Genomic DNA, 17,978 nt, shown 5'->3' with positions numbered 1-17,978 from the left:
CTCAAACCACACCGACTTTAAAGGCGATACAATGTAAAGGGAGAGGTACAACTGAGATGAGGCTGTTTAGGGTAGGAATCTAGCGGGGATAACCAAGCACCTTGTCAGGGAAGAGCTCAGCTCACTGCTCTCCCACTTACAGCAGAGACAGACAAGCCCCAAAACCAACCTACAAGGTTTAGAGACAAGTTGTTAGTCTTCTCTCTTCGTGGAGGCATTCCTGCCCCTGTCTTGTCCCAGGAATGCGTGGGAGAGGCAGATGATGGAAAAAAAGTGCTTTTTTTTTTTTTTTCCAGAATGCTTAAATATTTAAAAAGAACATTAGAAAAGAGCCACATTTTTAATTTTTTTTTTCCAAAAAGAAAACAAGTGAATGAAATACATTTTCATTCCATAAATAGTATTAGCAGCAAACCCTCCCATCACTTTTAAGTGGTAAAAGGCTTACAGCACACAAAGGCATACTGTAAACGCTGTCTGATCACCTGTAAGCTTCTTCCTTACTGATCTGTACAGTCCTTACCTCTTCACGACATGCTCTCGTGGAGTGAGAGAAGGTAATAACTGATAGCCAATTTTTGGTTTTCTGAACACCGCTGTAGTGGGATAATTGCTTTATCTGCAACTGTTGATTCCACTGCCTCCAAACCAAAGCATTATTTTCTGTAGAAGGAGCCCTGAGCACTGACATTCTTTGCTCTGTGCCAAACCACATCCTTCAGTTAGCAGGTATTAAAAAGATAAACACAACTAACTGCTACCACCATTTTTTTGTCTTTTTTGTTTTTCTTGCTGTCAGTGCTGGGGCAGTTAAGGAAAAGATGGCTTACAGGTCACGGCCATTACTCAACTACATCTCTGGGTTGTGGCTCTTCCCTCACAGGACAATGCAAGGTGTGTTATGTATCCTAGCGCTGGGTGGGTTATCTGAGTATGCACAGCATGTGTGAAAAATCTCAGTTCCTCATATTTCCTTTCTAGCAACTGTTCACTCTTAAGCGCATGATCCATTCTCATTCAGTGTTTTGGCTACAGAGTTTATTAAGTGGTGGTAGTGGGGAGACCAGAACGAAAGGAGTACTCCTCATTTGCCATACGCCGTTGACTGGGGAGACAAGGAAGAGGTCTGTAGTTTTTTCCTTCCCCCGTTTTAACATCCACAAAAATTTCCCTCTCCCTTTTCTTCATTTGTGTCCAGTGAGGGCATCACCAGTTGAGTAGACTCCATTGTTAATCCTACAGTCCTCAGTCCTCAGCGAGTCTATCAGTTCCTCCTCAGAATCTTCCTCTTCCTCCTCTGGGGCTGACAGACTGGATGTGGGGCCTTTACATATTTTTAAGTGGCGAGTGAGGTGATATTTGGTTAGATAAGCCTTGGTGCATTTTTCACAGACATAGTCTCTCTTTCCTTCATGTGAGTTGAGATGCTTCTTCAGATGATTTGTCCTCAGAAACAGCTTGTCACACTTGGGGCACTTGATCTGCCGTTCTCTGCAAGAGAAAAAAAAGTTAGTTTGCTTCTGCAGAAAGGCAGCTGATGTACTGAATAGCAGGGAGGCGGGTGACAGTGCAAGTGGCAGAATCAGTCTTGTTCCTAAATCTTGGTTCTAATGCATCTGAAGCAGAAATAACAGCATTACCACAACACTGACATGTAAATGCTGTTTTCTCTCAAAAAGCAGCATGTTCACACAGCCCTTCTTTGCTTCCCCCCCGCCCCTGGCAAAAGTCAAACTTTTTGGATTAACTCCTAGCCTGCAACCAACCATTCTTCTTTCCTGATGATAAATCAGAGAAAAAAAAGAATTCTGCAAGTTTTTTGGGCTTTTAAATGAGACCAAACTCTGGTTAAGCTCCATGTTTTGGCAGGACAGAGGTGTTGCCATGGTGGAAGGGTTTTCTCCCCTTCTTTCCATCCTGCACAAACAGAAAGGGAAGGAAAGAAAAAACACTAAAAAAAGAACAAAGCTGCTGAGTGTTAACAAACCTCAGATGTAAATACTAAGCTGAGGCTTTCCAGACTGCAACAGTCAAATTGCACATGACTGTGCAAAATGCCTCCCACCAGTAGTGCTCCTAGCTCTGGCTGTAAGAACAAGAAAAGCAAATCTCTTCGTCTCTCTCATGCTTGCAGGCACTATGCTGTCTCCTAGGCAGCAGGAAAGCAGCAGCAATCTGATTCCAAGTGCATACAAGAACCAGATGCTGAAAATGAAACAAGCAGAGGGATTAGATTTGGGCAAGCAGCCTTTAAGGGAGGGACTCAGGACTGGGAGTAATTCCAAACAGGATGGAGAAAATTCGCAGAGCAAAGAGAAAGATGCAGCCTGGCAGGGCTGAAGGACTGGGTGAGACCTCCAGAAAAATGGAGTGCCTGGGGGTGGCATCTCCCTGCACAGAAGAGACAAGTGCATGAATGAGAGCTAAGGGGGTAAATGGTGGGTGGAGAGAAACAGATGCACTCCCCAGGTGTAAACTGAATCAGAGAATTAACTAAAACATAAAAATGACAGTATTAAGGACTCGTGTTGTGACCTGAATCACCGAATGGCCTGGGTTGGAAGGGACCTCAAGGATCACGAATCTCCAACCCCCCTGCCACAGGCAGGGCCACCAACCTCCCCATTTAATACTAGACCAGGCTGTCCAGGGCTGCATCCAACCTGGCCTTGAACACCTCCAGGGACAGGGCATCTACAACCTCTCTGGGCAGCCTGTTCCAGCACCTTACCATTCTCATAGTGAAGAAAAGAAATTCCCCCTGACATCCAACCTAAATCTTCCCTCTCTCAACTTAAAACTGTTTCCCCTTGTACTGCTGTTATCTACCCTTTCAAAGAGTTGACTCCCCTCCTGTTTATAGGCTCCCTTTAGGTACTGGAAGGCTGCAATTAGGTCAACCCTTGGCCTTCTTTTCTCCAGGCTGAACAAGCCCAGCTCCCTCAGCCTGTCTTTGTAGGGAAGGTGCTCCTTCTTTGTGGCCCTCCTCTGGACCCTCTCCAACAGCACTCTGTTTTTCTTGTACTGGGGGCCCCAGACCTGGACACAGTACTCCAGCTGCAGCCTCACAAGAGCAGAGTAGAGAGGGACAGTCACTTCCCTGTCCCTGCTGGCCACTTGGAAACAGTTCTCAGCAGAGAACTGAACATAAATCAGCTGTAGTGATGAGCGCTCCAGAATGCTATTTCACAAGACAGGATGCATGCCTGGAATTTCCTCTGTCATTAAAAAATTGCAAGTAAACACCAGAATAGTCTTAACAGCAGCAGCAGACCAGTAACATGGCATTTGTCCAGACTGATTTCTCCCTTATTTTAGAAGGTGAGCCTGTGCTCCCTAGACCGAAGTATTTGCACATTGAATTCTCAGGCCATTAAGCTTCATTACTGACTGCAGCCCGGCACATCCCCAGAGCTCACTTACTGTGTGTGGGTAAGTACGTGCTGCTTGAGGTCCTGCCTCCGCATGAACAGCTTTTCACAGTAATCACACTTCAGATTCTTCTCCCCGGTGTGGATGACCATGTGTGACTCCAAGTGAGCCTTCTGGGTGAACGATTTGTCACAGAGGGTACACCGATAATTCTTCTGACCTACAATTACATACGTATACCCACAGTCAGCATGGCAACAAGAACAGTAAGCAAACAACCCCGACCACTCCTGAAAAATAGAAGTTTTATCCTGAAGAAAGGCAGATTCTTTGTGAACGGGGCTTACTTTCCCTCCTGCAGTTCTTTCAGACTGTGCATAAAGACCTCACCACTTACAGTCTCTATTTATTATCTCTATTTGCAAAATAGGCACCTGACTTCACTTCTTCATTCCCAAAGCATTTCACCTCCTACCCCAAGTCAAAAAAATGCACTTCATGCTACTGTTTCCAAGCACTGAACCCTTCGTGTGGTGTGGGGCACTACACTTGGTCCCTTCTAATTACCATAATCCTGTTCTTGTAGTGCTTGCAGCCATTCAGTCTTTCCTGCAGGACTCTCTTTCCACTGCATGTATACACCAACCCCACCTCCCTGGTTTAGGCATTAAAGCATCACCAATATAGTAGGAAATCTTCCAGCAAAGAAGATGAGGGTTATCCAAGGTAAATTCTTGAGTAAAAATAATGCTATCTCCTTTTTAATAGCAACCACCTAGTTACTGCACGTTAGTACACTCCCTTCTCCTGTAATCCCCCACAGGAACTGTATCTGGTACCTTACTCGAGCCCAAACACATGCATTTGATGCACCTCATTCTGTCTGAAGAAAAAAAAGAGAGAGCTAGCTCTCATATAACACCCATGTACAAAGCTCACCAAGTTTGTCCCTATCCCAGTGAGCGTTCTGTGATCACACACACGATACTTCCACTCCATCTGTTCACCACCAAGCCTATAGCTTCCTATGCTTGATTCAAGTGCACTGAGCTCAAAGAGTTTTACTCCCCCCTCCAGCTTCGTGATTTGCACTCCTTGATTTCCACTTGCTATTTCAACTGTACTGAAAAAACAGGCAAGAATATCCACACTACCTCTTGCTGGACTGTACTTACCTACATCCTCCCCCATCTCCTCACCCTGAGCTAAATACACTTTCTTACTCCCTGTCATCTTCCTACAGAGCTGAAAAATCTCCCTTTTTATTTTTCTCTTTTTTCACTCACCAATCTTCTGGCAATTAATTCTTCCTTTATCTCCAAAGGCCCTAGTGACACCCAAATGCACACAGAGGCCATCAGCACGTTCAGACTTGGTGAGTTTTGATGAGTGAAAGAGCTGAGTCTTATCCACTTCAGTCTGACTCCATAGTCACTGATTTTAGTCTTGTGAAATCTCATCTTCAGATGAAAATTGAGTAAAAATGAGGGGAAACATTTCATCCCCACATTTAAGTGGGCAACTGTTCACATTACAAGCTCTTAAACCCAGTTGGATTTTTCCTCATAAGCAGAAGGGAACACTTGTTCTATCATAGCTGCCAACAGCAGAGCTGCTGTGAGGGAACAAGGGGTTTCTGTCTTTCAAATGAAGCCTCACAGTTCTTCCCAACTGTAATGTACTGCAGCTCATCAAATGCTCTTTTAAGCATGGCACAATCAGGCAAAACACAGGGCTAAATACTGTCCTATAAGCACTGAATCCATCTCAGTCCTATCCCACACCGGTCAGCACTCTTAGTTGATGCCTGGCCATTAGCTGGGCTCAGCACAGACCAGAGATCATTCCTACCAACACTCAGGATGCTGCTAATCTTAGAAAGGGGGCAAGAGCTCGGCTTTACAGACATGAGCTATACCCTGTGAGCTGGCCCAGGGATCAGAGAACAGGCCCCGCCTCAGCGTTTCCCCTTCAGAGGATACCCATGAAGTCCCCAGCCCTCACCTGTGTGTATCTTGAGGTGCGTGCGTAAGTTGCTAGGATCACTGAAAGCTTTGCTACAGAAATCGCACTTGTGTGGCTTCATGCCCATGTGCCCCATGAAGTGGACGTGGAGCTTGGAAGGGGAGATGAAAGCCTGGGGGCACATGGAGCACTTCCATTTCCTTTCCTTGCCATGGCCTGGCCCGTGGCTGCTGCTGTGGCCCTGGCTGGGGAGGTGGCTGTGAATATGGCTGCTCAAATGGGCCTTGAAGTCCGCATAGGAAGCACATTCCTTTCCACAGTGGCAGATGTGCACGTCTGGATGTTCGGGGACACCTTTGGGCACAAAAACATCGCTTTTAGTGAGGCACAGCAAGGCCTAACCGGACAACAACCATGATCCACATTAACACCTTATGGTAGTAAAACCAGCTGAAGAGAGTTTCGCTCTGGCTCCCTTCAGCTCCGACGTTTGCTTTCCAGCTCTTTCCATATAGACCATTTCCACTGCTCTAGGGGGTAAGCTTTGGATGGCTGGGAGCACCACTAAGTCTAAATTAACACAACCAAAGGTGGGGGAGAGCGGGAACACCTTTCAGTGAACAAGACTCTCTTAACATCAGATAGATGAACAGTATTAAAAAAAAAAAAAAAATCAGCCCATTTTCTGCAAAGCTCCAATCTTGTGCTCCTGATCAGTGGAATTAGATAATTAATTCTTTTAAGAGATGGCACTTCCTTTGTAATGAAATGGAAACTATGATGTGCATCACTGACAAGGAACATTAAGCACTCCCAAGTCAGAGTACCCAGAGGTGACACTAAAAGGAATTCATGCTGGGTAGTCCCTGCAAAACCAATGAAGGTGAGTGCTTACTTACCAAGCTGTCGTGCGTAGTCCCGACTGTAATAAAAGAAAAGCTCGTGCTCAGGTGGGATGTCCCGAGAAGTGCAAAAGTAAATTTTTCCATCGTGAGGATAAGCCACCAGATTCTGTTCTTCCCGGTTCCTACAGCAATATGGAGAGTTATGAAAAAAAGTGCTCCAGGGATACTCAAAAAAAAAAGAAAAAAGGAAATTCCTATATATAAGTAATGAGGGAACCTCAGTGCTTGCCAGCACATTAAAAAAGTCTGTCACTTCAGTCATTTGTAGGTAAGACATTAGGAGGAAATTATTTATTCAGAGAGTGGTGAAGAACTGGAACAGGTTGCTTAAAGAAGGGAGCCATCCCTAGGAGGTGTTCCAGGTCAGGCTGGATGGAGCCCTGGGCAGCCTGATCTGGTGGGTAGCAACTCTGCCCACAGTAGGGGGTTGGAATTGGATGGACTTTAAGGTCCCTTCCAACCCAAGTCACTCTATGATTCCATGAAAATAAATCAATCAACACTGTCTTCATAAATATATCCAAAAGGAATGGAACAAAGGGAAGACTAATACAAGCTAATACACAGCAAACTAATATTAAAAAAAAACTGGTTTAAAGCATTAGAATGAGGTTTTACTACAGCATGTGTATTGGCTTCCCCAGAACATTCTCTGTTGGGTACTTTGTTTCACTGTTCTTCACTCAGTCCAAGATCCCTAGATGCTTTCTGCAGGTCCCTTGATCCTGAGTTCATGACCTATCTGGGCAGTCAGCATGACAGACTGTGTGATCTCCAGCACGGCCTCCTATAAGCCCAGATTCCAAGACACTTAGCATGGTATAGATGGTTCTCACCTGGCTTTGCGTACAAACATCATCCAATTACATTCAGTTTCATCAGTTGTAATGATGCAGAACTCCAGGACACCACTGTGATAGATCTATCAGAAAAAAAAATAGAAAACCACAAAGGCAGTCTTAGGATAAAACGCAGTAAACAACACAGTAAAAGAGCTTCTTTCTCTAAGAGAGGATATGTTTACCTAGAGCATGCCAGGAGGTCTCTATTGCCGCTGTCAAGGCCACAGCCCTGTTTTTATTCCTTACTTCCCCTTCACACAGAAATCTTGACATCTCTGCTATCCAGGAGACTAGAAAAATTATTTATCAGCATCTTTCCCACTCACCACCTTCAGCTCCCAGCAGAAATGCATCTGGTTGTTTTTCTTACAAGCCCAATCTTGTGAATAACACTGTGCAAACAATACCTGCTTTATTTATAAAGATCAATTTTATTTTCTCAATATGAAATGATGTGGCAAAGAAAGCTTTGAAGCAGCTTTCCTACAACAAATGATTTATCGCCTGTGGAAACTTTCAATAAACAACAATACAAAACAAACAAGTGCTGCCTAGGAATATACAACCTCTGCTGGCACTTCACATAAATATGGGAAACCACACGCAGCCCTGTAAAAGAAAAGGCATTAAAGAAGCTCTGTTGTCAGGACTGATTACCAGAATACTACATGACACAGAGCTGTGATATGCTGATACTAAGTGTTAAGCAATCAAACTGCATTAGTTTCAGGTTTGTGCATTATCATCCTTGCCAGAGCTGCTGTGTCATGTGGTGTCTTTCATCAGAGAAAAAGGCACGCAGCAGTCTGCAAGCCGGGCACCCACTGACCTTCCAGATGTGACTAGCTGCTTTGTCTGTCCAGTCAGCCACCTCCAGAGAATGGCTCTGCTGCCCAATCAGAGGCCCAAAACAAGTCCTTACAGGAATGGTTTCTCGTGTCCACACACCTATCAGTAGAAGACCAACGTATGCAGAAATCAATGATTTAAACAACAAAGAACGCTTAACAAAAAGGTGGGAGATTTGGGAGATAATGCTCCGAGGGTAGTATCTAGGCATAAGACCATCAAAGCTTCTATTTCACATGTAGAGCACACCTAATGCAGAGACAAGAACCACCACCACCACATGACACTATTGGGAGCTGCTTTGTTACTATTGCAAATCTTGGTGTTTGCCAAAAGCAAGTAATTTACTTTTTAGTAAGCTACAAAACTATGATCCTAGCCACTTGTACCAATCAAAGTTCTCATGGCACTTTCTGCAGAAGCAGAAAACACTAGTTTCAGTAACTACATTTCGCCTACCTAATCCCCAGGAATTTCCAGAACTGTTGCTGGGCATTGTTAAGCAGCTTCTGCATTTCTCCCCAGAGGCAGCTGTATTTCTGTCATGGGCAGAGGGATTCCTGCATGTATATTATTTATTATTAAACATTTATATATAGAGATCTACATGAATACACTGAACAGCTTTCAGGAATAAACCGGGAACTAGTGGAGCTTGAAAAAAAAACAGATGTAATCTACTCTCAACAAGCAGCAACACTAAGCAAGCCAATAATCACATTCTTCTCTAGCCTTCAGATCCTTAGGGTATTGCACTGTATTCTTCGATTTCCAGGTGACAATGGTGAGTAATACAGTTACAAGGTCCACATCCAATGACAAGGTCAATCTACGTGCCAAGTGTGGATGAAGGGGAAAAAAAAAACAAAAGAGGAACTCTTGATCAGTTCTCCAATGAGAGCATCCAGAAGACCCACAGGTAGCAAACCAAGCTGATAAACAAGCAGGCAGAAATATCTTCCATTATTTCTACTTGTTATCTTCCCCCAGGCCGCAACTGCTGTGTTTTTTTTTCTTATCAAAGCTGTGCCCAGGAGATTTAGCACATGATAAAAATAAACATCATACCTTGCTTGCACTTGACCTTATCAAATGTTACAGTAATGCTGTGTGGCAGCACCCCTACAGTCTAGCTGAAGTCTAAAAAGTAACCAGGGGACATGAAGTTCTTGTACATTCAAAAACAATAGACAGAAGCCAGGGTGATTATAGAAGAGGGAACCACTTCTCTCTTGCAGTGTTTTTTTTCCCCACATTAAAATCCCTACAGTTTTGCATTTCAGGCAGTGAGCATATTTTAAACTGCTGCACAGAAGTACACAGTAATCTGATTCTTACCCACTTCAGCTCCCATGAGAGACTGCCGTAGGACAAGCTGCTTAGGGAGAGAAAGCCTGGCTCGGCTCTCTATTGGGGTGTCCGGGACAAAGGTGACAGGTCCATGGTCAGGGCAGTCTGATGGATATGCCTTGTCACACAGCGTGCACCCTGCATAGAGAGGAAAGGACCACAGGCATTAAAAAGATCCAACAGCCCCTGAACTGCAACCAGCTCCCTATCAATATGTTATAGATCAGCTTCTGCCAAAGGCTGCTTCTACCTCGTTTAACACAGCAGCTTTGGGAGCTTTCACTCAGAACACTATGTGCAATTTTATTACGGTCAGGTTGGCACCAACATACATATCACTGTTCCCATCAAATTCAGATCAAACATGCAGATCCCCACCTGCCTCCCTCTTCACCAAACTACAGCAAAACTGAGGGTGTTTTCCCCAGAGCTGGCAGTAAGGCTCATGGGAGGAGAGCCGCGTTCGCTCCGATCCCAAGTGACATAACCTTTAATGGAAGGTAGGAGAAGCCAAGCCATAAGCTTCCTAACTGAGCATGGTTTTTGAGTTTACCAGGAGCACAATAATTTTATGACATGCAGAACCTCAAGGATATTCATGTAGAGGGACAGTAAGGTTTTCTCCCTCCAGTTTTTCTGAATTGAACCCACAAACCCCCTTATTTCTGTTTAAATTCAGACAGTGCACTGTTTCTTTTGAAGGACCCGCTGCAATACACTCATAGAGTACACCTCTACAAGATGCTACTGAGTGGAACAAATTAAGTGTCCAAGAAGAGCGAGCATCAGCCCCTTCCCAGTCCATCATTTGGCACATGTAATGCCAAAAAGCAAAGCACTGAAAGTCCTTAGTGCAGTAACTTCAGGAAAAAAGCATATCATAAAATGCTCTCAGCTCAAAAAAGGATGTCACTTCAATTCTCCAACGAATGGAGCAACATCAGTAAACACACTCCTGATAAATCATTTATCTTCTAAATAAAGATGCTCAGCTGATAAAGCCAAAGCTCCACAGAGACCTTCTTCAGCCCCTTGACAGCCCAAGTCCAGTTTAAAATACCTTATCACAGAAGTAGTCTTCAGTACACATAAACAACAGATCCATTATTAGGTCTTTAGAAGAGGTGTTTGGAGAGAGATGTTAGCATACCAGAATCTGATTCTGTACAAAGTACAGTTTGAGCAACTATACAGTTACAGCTAGGAAGGCACTCAGATGTATAAGCTCAAGTAGAGCTTATACAGAATTGCTTCATGTATGCAGATGACATGTAAGAGTACAGCAGCTACCTGAGCCACGTAACAAGAAATACTATTTGTAATACCAGTTTTTAAGCCTTGCCTACCATGCACCAGTGGTTTTAAAGAAGTCCTTCATTTCACATTTCAGTTAGGACCGCAGCAAATGCACACCTTTTTCTTCCTGCTTAGGAACAGTGTGAAAAGTTTTCTGATTTCTGCCTTCTCAGTGATGAAAAGCCATCAGGAGGTTCTAATACAACTCTTCTTCCTTACTGTCACTTGCCTGGACACAAAGCCATGTTTTATTTAGGAAAAGCTATAAAAGAACAAGTTACAATGCAAACCTTCCCAAGCCAAAGACTGTATTTCAAATCATGTGAAATCACATGGCACTCAGTAGCCATTGTAACATCCTACCAATGAGGAACACCAGCTGGGAAACAGCTTAGGTCTCATGAGTGATAACCAGATTCTCAGCAGTGTAAATAAGTGACTTCATCACGAGCATGTTGTGTATGATAGCATTTTGATCATTTTATCTTCAACAGGCAAAAGATGTTAGTGGGAAATCCTGAGCGCATCAATGGCAAAACTCAGCTAGGAGTTGCAGCTTTATCACAGTCTAAAGCCATCTGATTTTAAGTTAGAGCTTATTACAATGAACAAAAAATTTAATTCAAGTGCCTGACTGGACTCGGGAGACCACTCATTAAACTGCACCTCTCCCATTGCTGATCAGGCACTATTTCTTTCAATTCCTTAGAAATTTCCACAAGCAAATCTTGTCAGAAGACAAGCAGCTGCAAGTCCAGTTCACGTGCAAGAGTGGTGGTCAGCAATGCTACCACAGCTGACAGAACTGAACACAAACGCAGCTGGCCTTCCACTTCAGGGGCAGGAAGCCACATATGTTGCAGGTAGAAGTTCAAATCTCCATCCCCATGAATGAGAATCACAGAATCACAGAGTGGCCTGGGTTGGAAGGGACCTCAAGGATCATGAATCTCCAACTCCCCTGCCAGGCAGGGCCACCAACCTCCCCATTTACTAGACCAGGTTGCCCAGGGCCCCATCCAACCTGGCCTTGAACACCTCCAAGGATGGGGCATCCACGACCTCCCTGGGCAGCCTGTGCCAGCACCTCACCACTCTCCTGGTAAAGAACTTCCCCCTAACATCCAACCTAAATCTTCCCTCCTTCAACTTAAAACTGATCCCCCTTGTCCTGCTGTTATCTACCCTTTCAAAGAGTTTACTCCCTTCCTCTTTATAGGCTCCCTTCAAACACAACTCCTTTAACTATGAGAGGATTAAGAGAGTGCAATGTCCATTGCTCCTCCTTTCCTAAGAGATCAACTAACCTATGTACTGAAGTCCTTTGATGAAAATAATTAGAAATATTTAAAACTTCCCTCCCTCTTCCTGCTCCTTTTTTCCAATAGATCCTGTTGAGAACATTTCCACAGTGACTGTTCAAAGTTTAATAACAATTTTACGAAATGACACAACATCAAACTCAACAGCTACAGCACTTGGTGAAATGCACAGCTTGTATTGTTGGTTTTCTTCTTTAAGTAGAGAAAAATGAGTCATTTGTGATGTGACTTTGAGAAACAAGAGTATCATTTGCAAAGGACAGCATCAGCATACCCACAAAAGGCATGATCGTAAAGAGCTAAGCTTCCAACCTCAAGGCAGCATGGGAAAGTGACACAAAGAGAACAATGCTAAAACACTCTACTGTGTCTACCAGTTGGAGGTTAATCTACTACTGTCAATATTCCAATTTCTGAGGACTTGTTAAATAGCTATGTTTCTTTCACCAGAAATCCATAAGACTGACAACAGGAGTTACGTTATCCCTCCTAACAACAGCTACAAAACAACTCCCACCCAAAGAAAGCAGCAAATGCACACTCACATATGGTAAACAAGGTTGCCATGTTCTCCTTGTTCGAATTGGAGTCTTCCATTTGCAGAGAGGACGGTACGAAGGCAAGATTGTCTGCGGACACATCCACATGACCTGGCCCCATGGCTACTTCCTGATTTATGGAAGACACCGCCACTGGCTCAAGGCTGAGGCCCACTTCGTGCAAGGCTACCGAGTCCAGAGAAGCGAGGTTGTGTGAGGTAGAGAGTGCCACGCTCACAGAGTTGGTGCTCATGGCCACGGTGTGAATGGAGTCATTTAGTGTGCTGGCTGACATCCCTGCCACCCGCCCAGCGATGTGGTCGGGCTCCATGACGACAGGGACGGGGAGTTCCAAAGTGCTACTGTGAATGGGGATGACACCACCATGCCCCACTGAGTCTGGAGTCAAGTTACTTCCCACCGTGTCTACGGCCAAAGGTTCATGGCTCCGGGAGCCATTTGGGATCTGCGAATGATCCCCAGCTACGTCGTCCATTGTAAGCTCCTCTGTCATCCCATCTGTGGAGATGGGGCTGGTTACCCTTGAAACGCTCTCCATAGTGATTGTACTGTCCAGAGCTACCTCGTGGCTGTCACTAGGATGCATGTTTTGAGCACCATGTGCATTGACTGTGCGGGAGTCCATGGGCACAATCCCTGGTTCCAGCCCCACAGTTCCGCTGGGCTGGTAGGGGTCTAGGGCTGAGGGATTGCTGGGTACTGACAATGCTGGATTGCTATCAACATTTATAGTGTTGGGATGGATGTACTGAGGCGGAGGTCTGTCAGCCAAGTAAGATAAGATACCTGGTAGAAAGAAAAGGGAGAAGAGATGAGATGTCATCAGTTTTCAAATCTTAAGCAAAAAACCCAATCATTGCAGTGTACTATATTAAGACCTAAATCCCTACCCAGTGTGCTCTGGCTCAGCTCCTGCCAATGAGGAGACACACTCTTTATATTATGCCCAGTTAAAAACCTGCCTCACAAACATACGCTAACCTGACACCCCGTGCCAGAGTATCTTTTGACAACAAAAAAAACAGAGCTTCCATCCAACAGAGTAAGCCTCTGGTTATCTGTTACACTCTAGTGATTTGTCTCTTAGCTATCTATCAAAGAGCCATGCTTCTGGCAGTATTTAGTCTAGCCTCCTGAGTACGCGGATCGAAGCAGAAAAGGCTATTCACATTTTAGGCATAATTTTTCATTCTTAAGAACCAGCCCAGAAGCAATGAAGGATTTCTAGTGGAATCTTATATTTGATTAAACCCTGGTTTGCCTTTGATGGAAGTAGAAACAGTTCTCCAAGATTTCTCTTTCAACTGGGGTATTTAAGCTGTAACAATAACTACTTCGTTCCTCTACAACTAAATGACACCTCTGTCCATCTCAGAGCTCTTCAACTGCATTTCTGAAGGACTGATGTCTCTCAGAGGTATCTTGCATCACCTGCTCTCTTTCCTTAGAAAGGAAATATGCTGTTTCTCCTTATAAACAATAGACTGGTTAGATTTAAATTAGAAACTCTAACATCTTTTCTAGTAGTCCTGGAAAGCTCCTCAACATCAAATAACCTCCATACTTAAGATATGAAGAAACACTAAAGAAATTACTATGTTTACTATATTTACATAGTATCAACTTCTTTGTTAATCAAAGCTGAAAAATCTTTGGAGGAAATTCATTGGCACAATCAAGTAAACAGTGCCTCCAGTGTAGACAGAGAAAGATTTTGCAGATTCTGCAGGATCAGAGTCAGCATGCTTCCTTTTAGCCTTGAACCCTATGAGCCATTTGTTCTGTAAAAATTTTCCATTCCAACAAGTCCAGTATTGTAAGCATGCAATTATGGTTACTCTTTCTGCAACACAACTCCCCAAAAATGGCTAAGTGAAGAAATCAGTAGTAAATGGATGGTTAATTTGATCAGCTGCACCAAACATTTCTACAAGTGACGCTGACCTATTGCCTGAGCAAGGAGGATTCTTGAAGGCAGTAAGATGACTGACAGAAGAGCTCTACAAAACATCAGACTAAACATCAAGTAGACTAGAAAAAAAAATAAAAGCTAAAAAAAAAAACAACAAAAAAACCAACAGAACACATTTCTGCATGAATTATTCCAGCTCAGAAGGATGACAAATACCTCTGGCCCTCAGATGCACTGCCTTCTCCTCTACTCTTTGCCCACAAAATGGCAGGCATGTAAATGCAGTAAGGAAGGTTACTGGTAAGCAGCTGGCAAATCCAGACGTGAGTTGTCAGGTAGCTGGACGAGATCTGGGCTGCTGTATTTCTTTTCCTCATCCAGGCTGAACCAACAACACTCACAGGGTGACCTTGAAGTTTATCTAACCCTTCCACCCTGTCAATCTTAGCTACAAAACAAAACAAGGTCTACATTTACAGCTCAGATTTCTATGTCTTGCTATAGTAACACGTAAAATCCTACATTTTTACTCTAATAGGCATGCTAATAGGGATTCAAGATGGATAGCAATACTTTTGGCAACCAACCCTGAACAAAAATGAAGAACAACTACACCATGGACTAAAAGGGGGGGGGGGAAACAGACCATACTCCTTAGCTGTTGGCTTGCTCCTTTTGAGCACTGAAGTACCATAACCATTTTAGTCACATACCAAGTGCTACTTCAGACTACAAAACAACAGCAACAACAACAAGACAGCAGCAGTTTTCAAGCTCCACCAAGATATTTGACATCAAAATGAGGCATTCCTTGCATTCTGTTGATCTTAAAGCAGGAGCAGCAAGAGGTTCTGTTTAGAATTATAGAATGGCCTGGGTTGAAAAGGACCTCAATGATCACCTAGTTTCAACCCCCCTGCTGTAAGCAGGGTCGCCAACCACCAGACCAGGCTGCTCAGAGCCACATGCAGCCTGGCCTTGAATGCCTCCAGAGGTGAGACATCCACAACGTCCTTGGGCAGCCTGTTCCAGTGTGTCACCATCCTCTGCGTGAAAAACCTCCTCCTAATATCTATATCTAATATCTATAGGTAAGTTTAAGTTGCTTATCTCCTACAATTCTCTTCAAATACATATATACACATACAACAACAGAGATCTGAAAGTGAAGGTCTGTAAACGACACATCAGACCACACGAAAACTTAAGTTCTGCAAAATGTTTCAGTTGCTTCAGAACAGAAACCAAGGGGCTGTTAAAACAATTTCTCTTTGCTCTCATCCATCAGCAGCAGACCACTCACCAGGTAGAATGTGTCTGAAGTAGCTGCTCTCCAGGTGAGGGTATGGCGGTGGAGGTAGGGTGTAGTTTCTCTCTGGTATACCACACATCACTCCTCGATCCCCAATACCCATTGGGAGCATCAGAGACAGAGCAGAGGGCAAGGAACTCAAGGAGGGGCCCAAGTTTGGAATTGCAACAGGCAAACCTGTGAAAGAAAATGTTCCACTGAATTTAAATGGGCTACTGGAGCTTATGGACGAACAAGCTAACAAAGAGGTTACTAATTCCTCAGCTCACTGTAGAAGTAAAACATGATGCTGTCAGCATAAGATGACAGCCTTCAAAGAAAGGATCACAGTTATCACAGCACTGAGAGATATGTCTGCACGTGGCTAGATCACACATTAGGTAGGATCTGAATCTACTTTGCAACTGCAATGGACTTCTGTCTGTGCAGAAAGAACACCTAGGAAAACAGTTTTGCTTTATGGATGAAAGATCATTATTTTCACCTGAGTAAAGATGGACTGAAACAGAGGCAGATTTTCAGTGAAAGGTCATATTTCAAAGGACTCTGCAGCCACGCACCCATCCACAATATAAGAAACCCCACTGGAACTAAATGAGATCCCCATCAGGGCATAAGCCTAGTAAGCACACATCCCTTTTTTCCTCCCACATAAACAACCAGCTAATGGTCTATCTTTCCACAGTTCTATACCTCCTAATTACCTGCAAAAGACATGGCTTGCTATCAAGGCAAGCACTGCTACCCAGTTATGAACTTTCACAAGACAATAAAATGGAGAGCATCAGCTGCAATACCCTTAATGGGAGCTTCTCCCGTTACCTGGTGCCGGTATGGCGTTGTGAGAGGGTGATGCTGCCAATCCCAGGTGACTCCCTGAGACAGGCAGGGCATTGCTGACGGAGGATGAGGTCAGCTGGTCCATCCCTACAGGACTCAGGTTCATTTCATTCATTCTAGAGGGCAGGGAGCAGAGAGCGGAGGTCAAAAGAAGAGAAACAGAAACAAGAGCATTCCTGAGTACTGACTGCATTGTGTGGAAAAAGGCATCGTGTGGAACAAACACAAACTCAAAATTAGGTACTGACACAATTAAAGTCCATCTTAGAAAGCAAAGCGTAAAGTACATCAGCCACTCACACTGTGATGATGCCATGGCCAAGATATACTAATCTCACTTGACAGCAATGACCGACAGTAGAAAGCCAGATCAAAAAGACAAATCTGAGCACAGTGCTTTGCTTTCTATCCAGAATACAAAGTCTCATTTCTTCCATTCGAAGCCACTGTGAATAAAGTATTGTGATTGCAGATCAATCCGCAAGCTGAATGTCACAATTACTTGGACAACATCACCCAATTTGTATTTCATTACGTCTGTACTCCACATCTGAAGATTAAAACCAGGTGAGGGGAGGGGGAAAGATGGCTTAAAATCGGTAATGGACACAAAATCCCCAATTCACCATCAGTCCAAACGTGGCCCATGGTGACAAGAGCCACCTCTGCAGAATAGCCATTTTACAGAGCTTCAACAGCCTAGTTCTGAAATGGTCCATGTTGAAAACTGGCACTACGGGTGACACAACCGCTGGCCGAGTGGCTGCACCTCCTGAGCCACTCAAACAGCTGTAGGACAGGGGCCGCCCAACAACCCAAACCACGGCACACCGCGGGGTGTGATGCCGCACAAGTGGCCCGAACCAGCCCTCGAGGGATGCCAACGGGTCACCGTCGTCGCTTCCAGCCGCGGGCAGCTCCACGAGCCTTCGCTCTGCCCATCGCGGCACCGCCGCCCGCCCATGGGCTTAGCAAACAGCACGCCCGAGCACAGCGATGCGAGCGTGATGGACCGCGGGCCTGAAAGCGGGGAAGAACACCCGCAGCTCACGCAGGCCCCGGCTCTGACCCCGCACGCAGGGCTACCAACGTTCGTCGCACTTCAGCCCGGCTCCAGCGCCACGCTCCGTCCCACAGCCCCCCGCCCCCGGCGGGGCAGGGCTGCACGGCTGGCATCCCGGCCGGGCGGGCGAGGCCCGCGGGAGGAGCCGAGCGAAGGACTCCCGTTCCCCTCTCCTGGGCCAGGCCAGGCCCGAGCCGCCCGCGCACCTCCCCAGGCCCCTAAGCCCCAGCGCCGCTCACCTGGGGTACATGGAGCCCGGCGGCGGGGCGGGGCCTCTCCCGGCGGCGGAGCGGCCGCGGCCGCAGCCGCATCAGGGCCCTCAGCCCCGGCCCGCCGCCGCCCCTCGGGCAGCCGCCTGCCCCGGCCGCAACCGCCGCCGCCGCCTCATGG

At 45.2% G+C, this 17,978-nt stretch overlaps 1 protein-coding gene across 2 annotated transcripts; it reads right to left on the bottom strand.

Moving 5' to 3' along the window:
• Positions 1-321: 321 nt before the first annotated feature.
• On the bottom strand, positions 322-17,923 carry PRDM4 (PR/SET domain 4). 2 transcript variants are annotated; one of them, XM_004937807.4, is made up of 11 exons: positions 16,826-17,923; positions 16,508-16,641; positions 15,677-15,862; positions 12,447-13,247; positions 9,272-9,421; positions 7,914-8,032; positions 7,079-7,164; positions 6,237-6,364; positions 5,377-5,691; positions 3,424-3,592; positions 322-1,491 (listed from the first exon to the last, which is right to left on the bottom strand). In XM_004937807.4, exons 1-11 carry the CDS (start codon positions 16,960-16,962, stop codon positions 1,185-1,187), a joined length of 2,532 nt encoding a protein of 843 aa, XP_004937864.2. In that variant the 5' UTR covers positions 16,963-17,923; the 3' UTR covers positions 322-1,184. The 2 variants fall into 2 exon arrangements, with proteins under 2 accessions (XP_004937864.2, XP_416301.5); XM_416301.8 differs by having other exon boundaries at positions 17,828-17,923.
• Between the last annotated feature and the right edge of the window lie 55 nt (positions 17,924-17,978).

This window comes from Gallus gallus, chromosome 1 (genome assembly GCF_016699485.2).
Source record: "Gallus gallus isolate bGalGal1 chromosome 1, bGalGal1.mat.broiler.GRCg7b, whole genome shotgun sequence".
In the NCBI taxonomy this organism is placed as follows: Eukaryota; Metazoa; Chordata; class Aves; order Galliformes; family Phasianidae; genus Gallus; species Gallus gallus.
The sequence above is the reverse complement of the archived record's forward strand: the minus strand, read 5'-3'. Positions and strand labels throughout refer to the sequence as shown.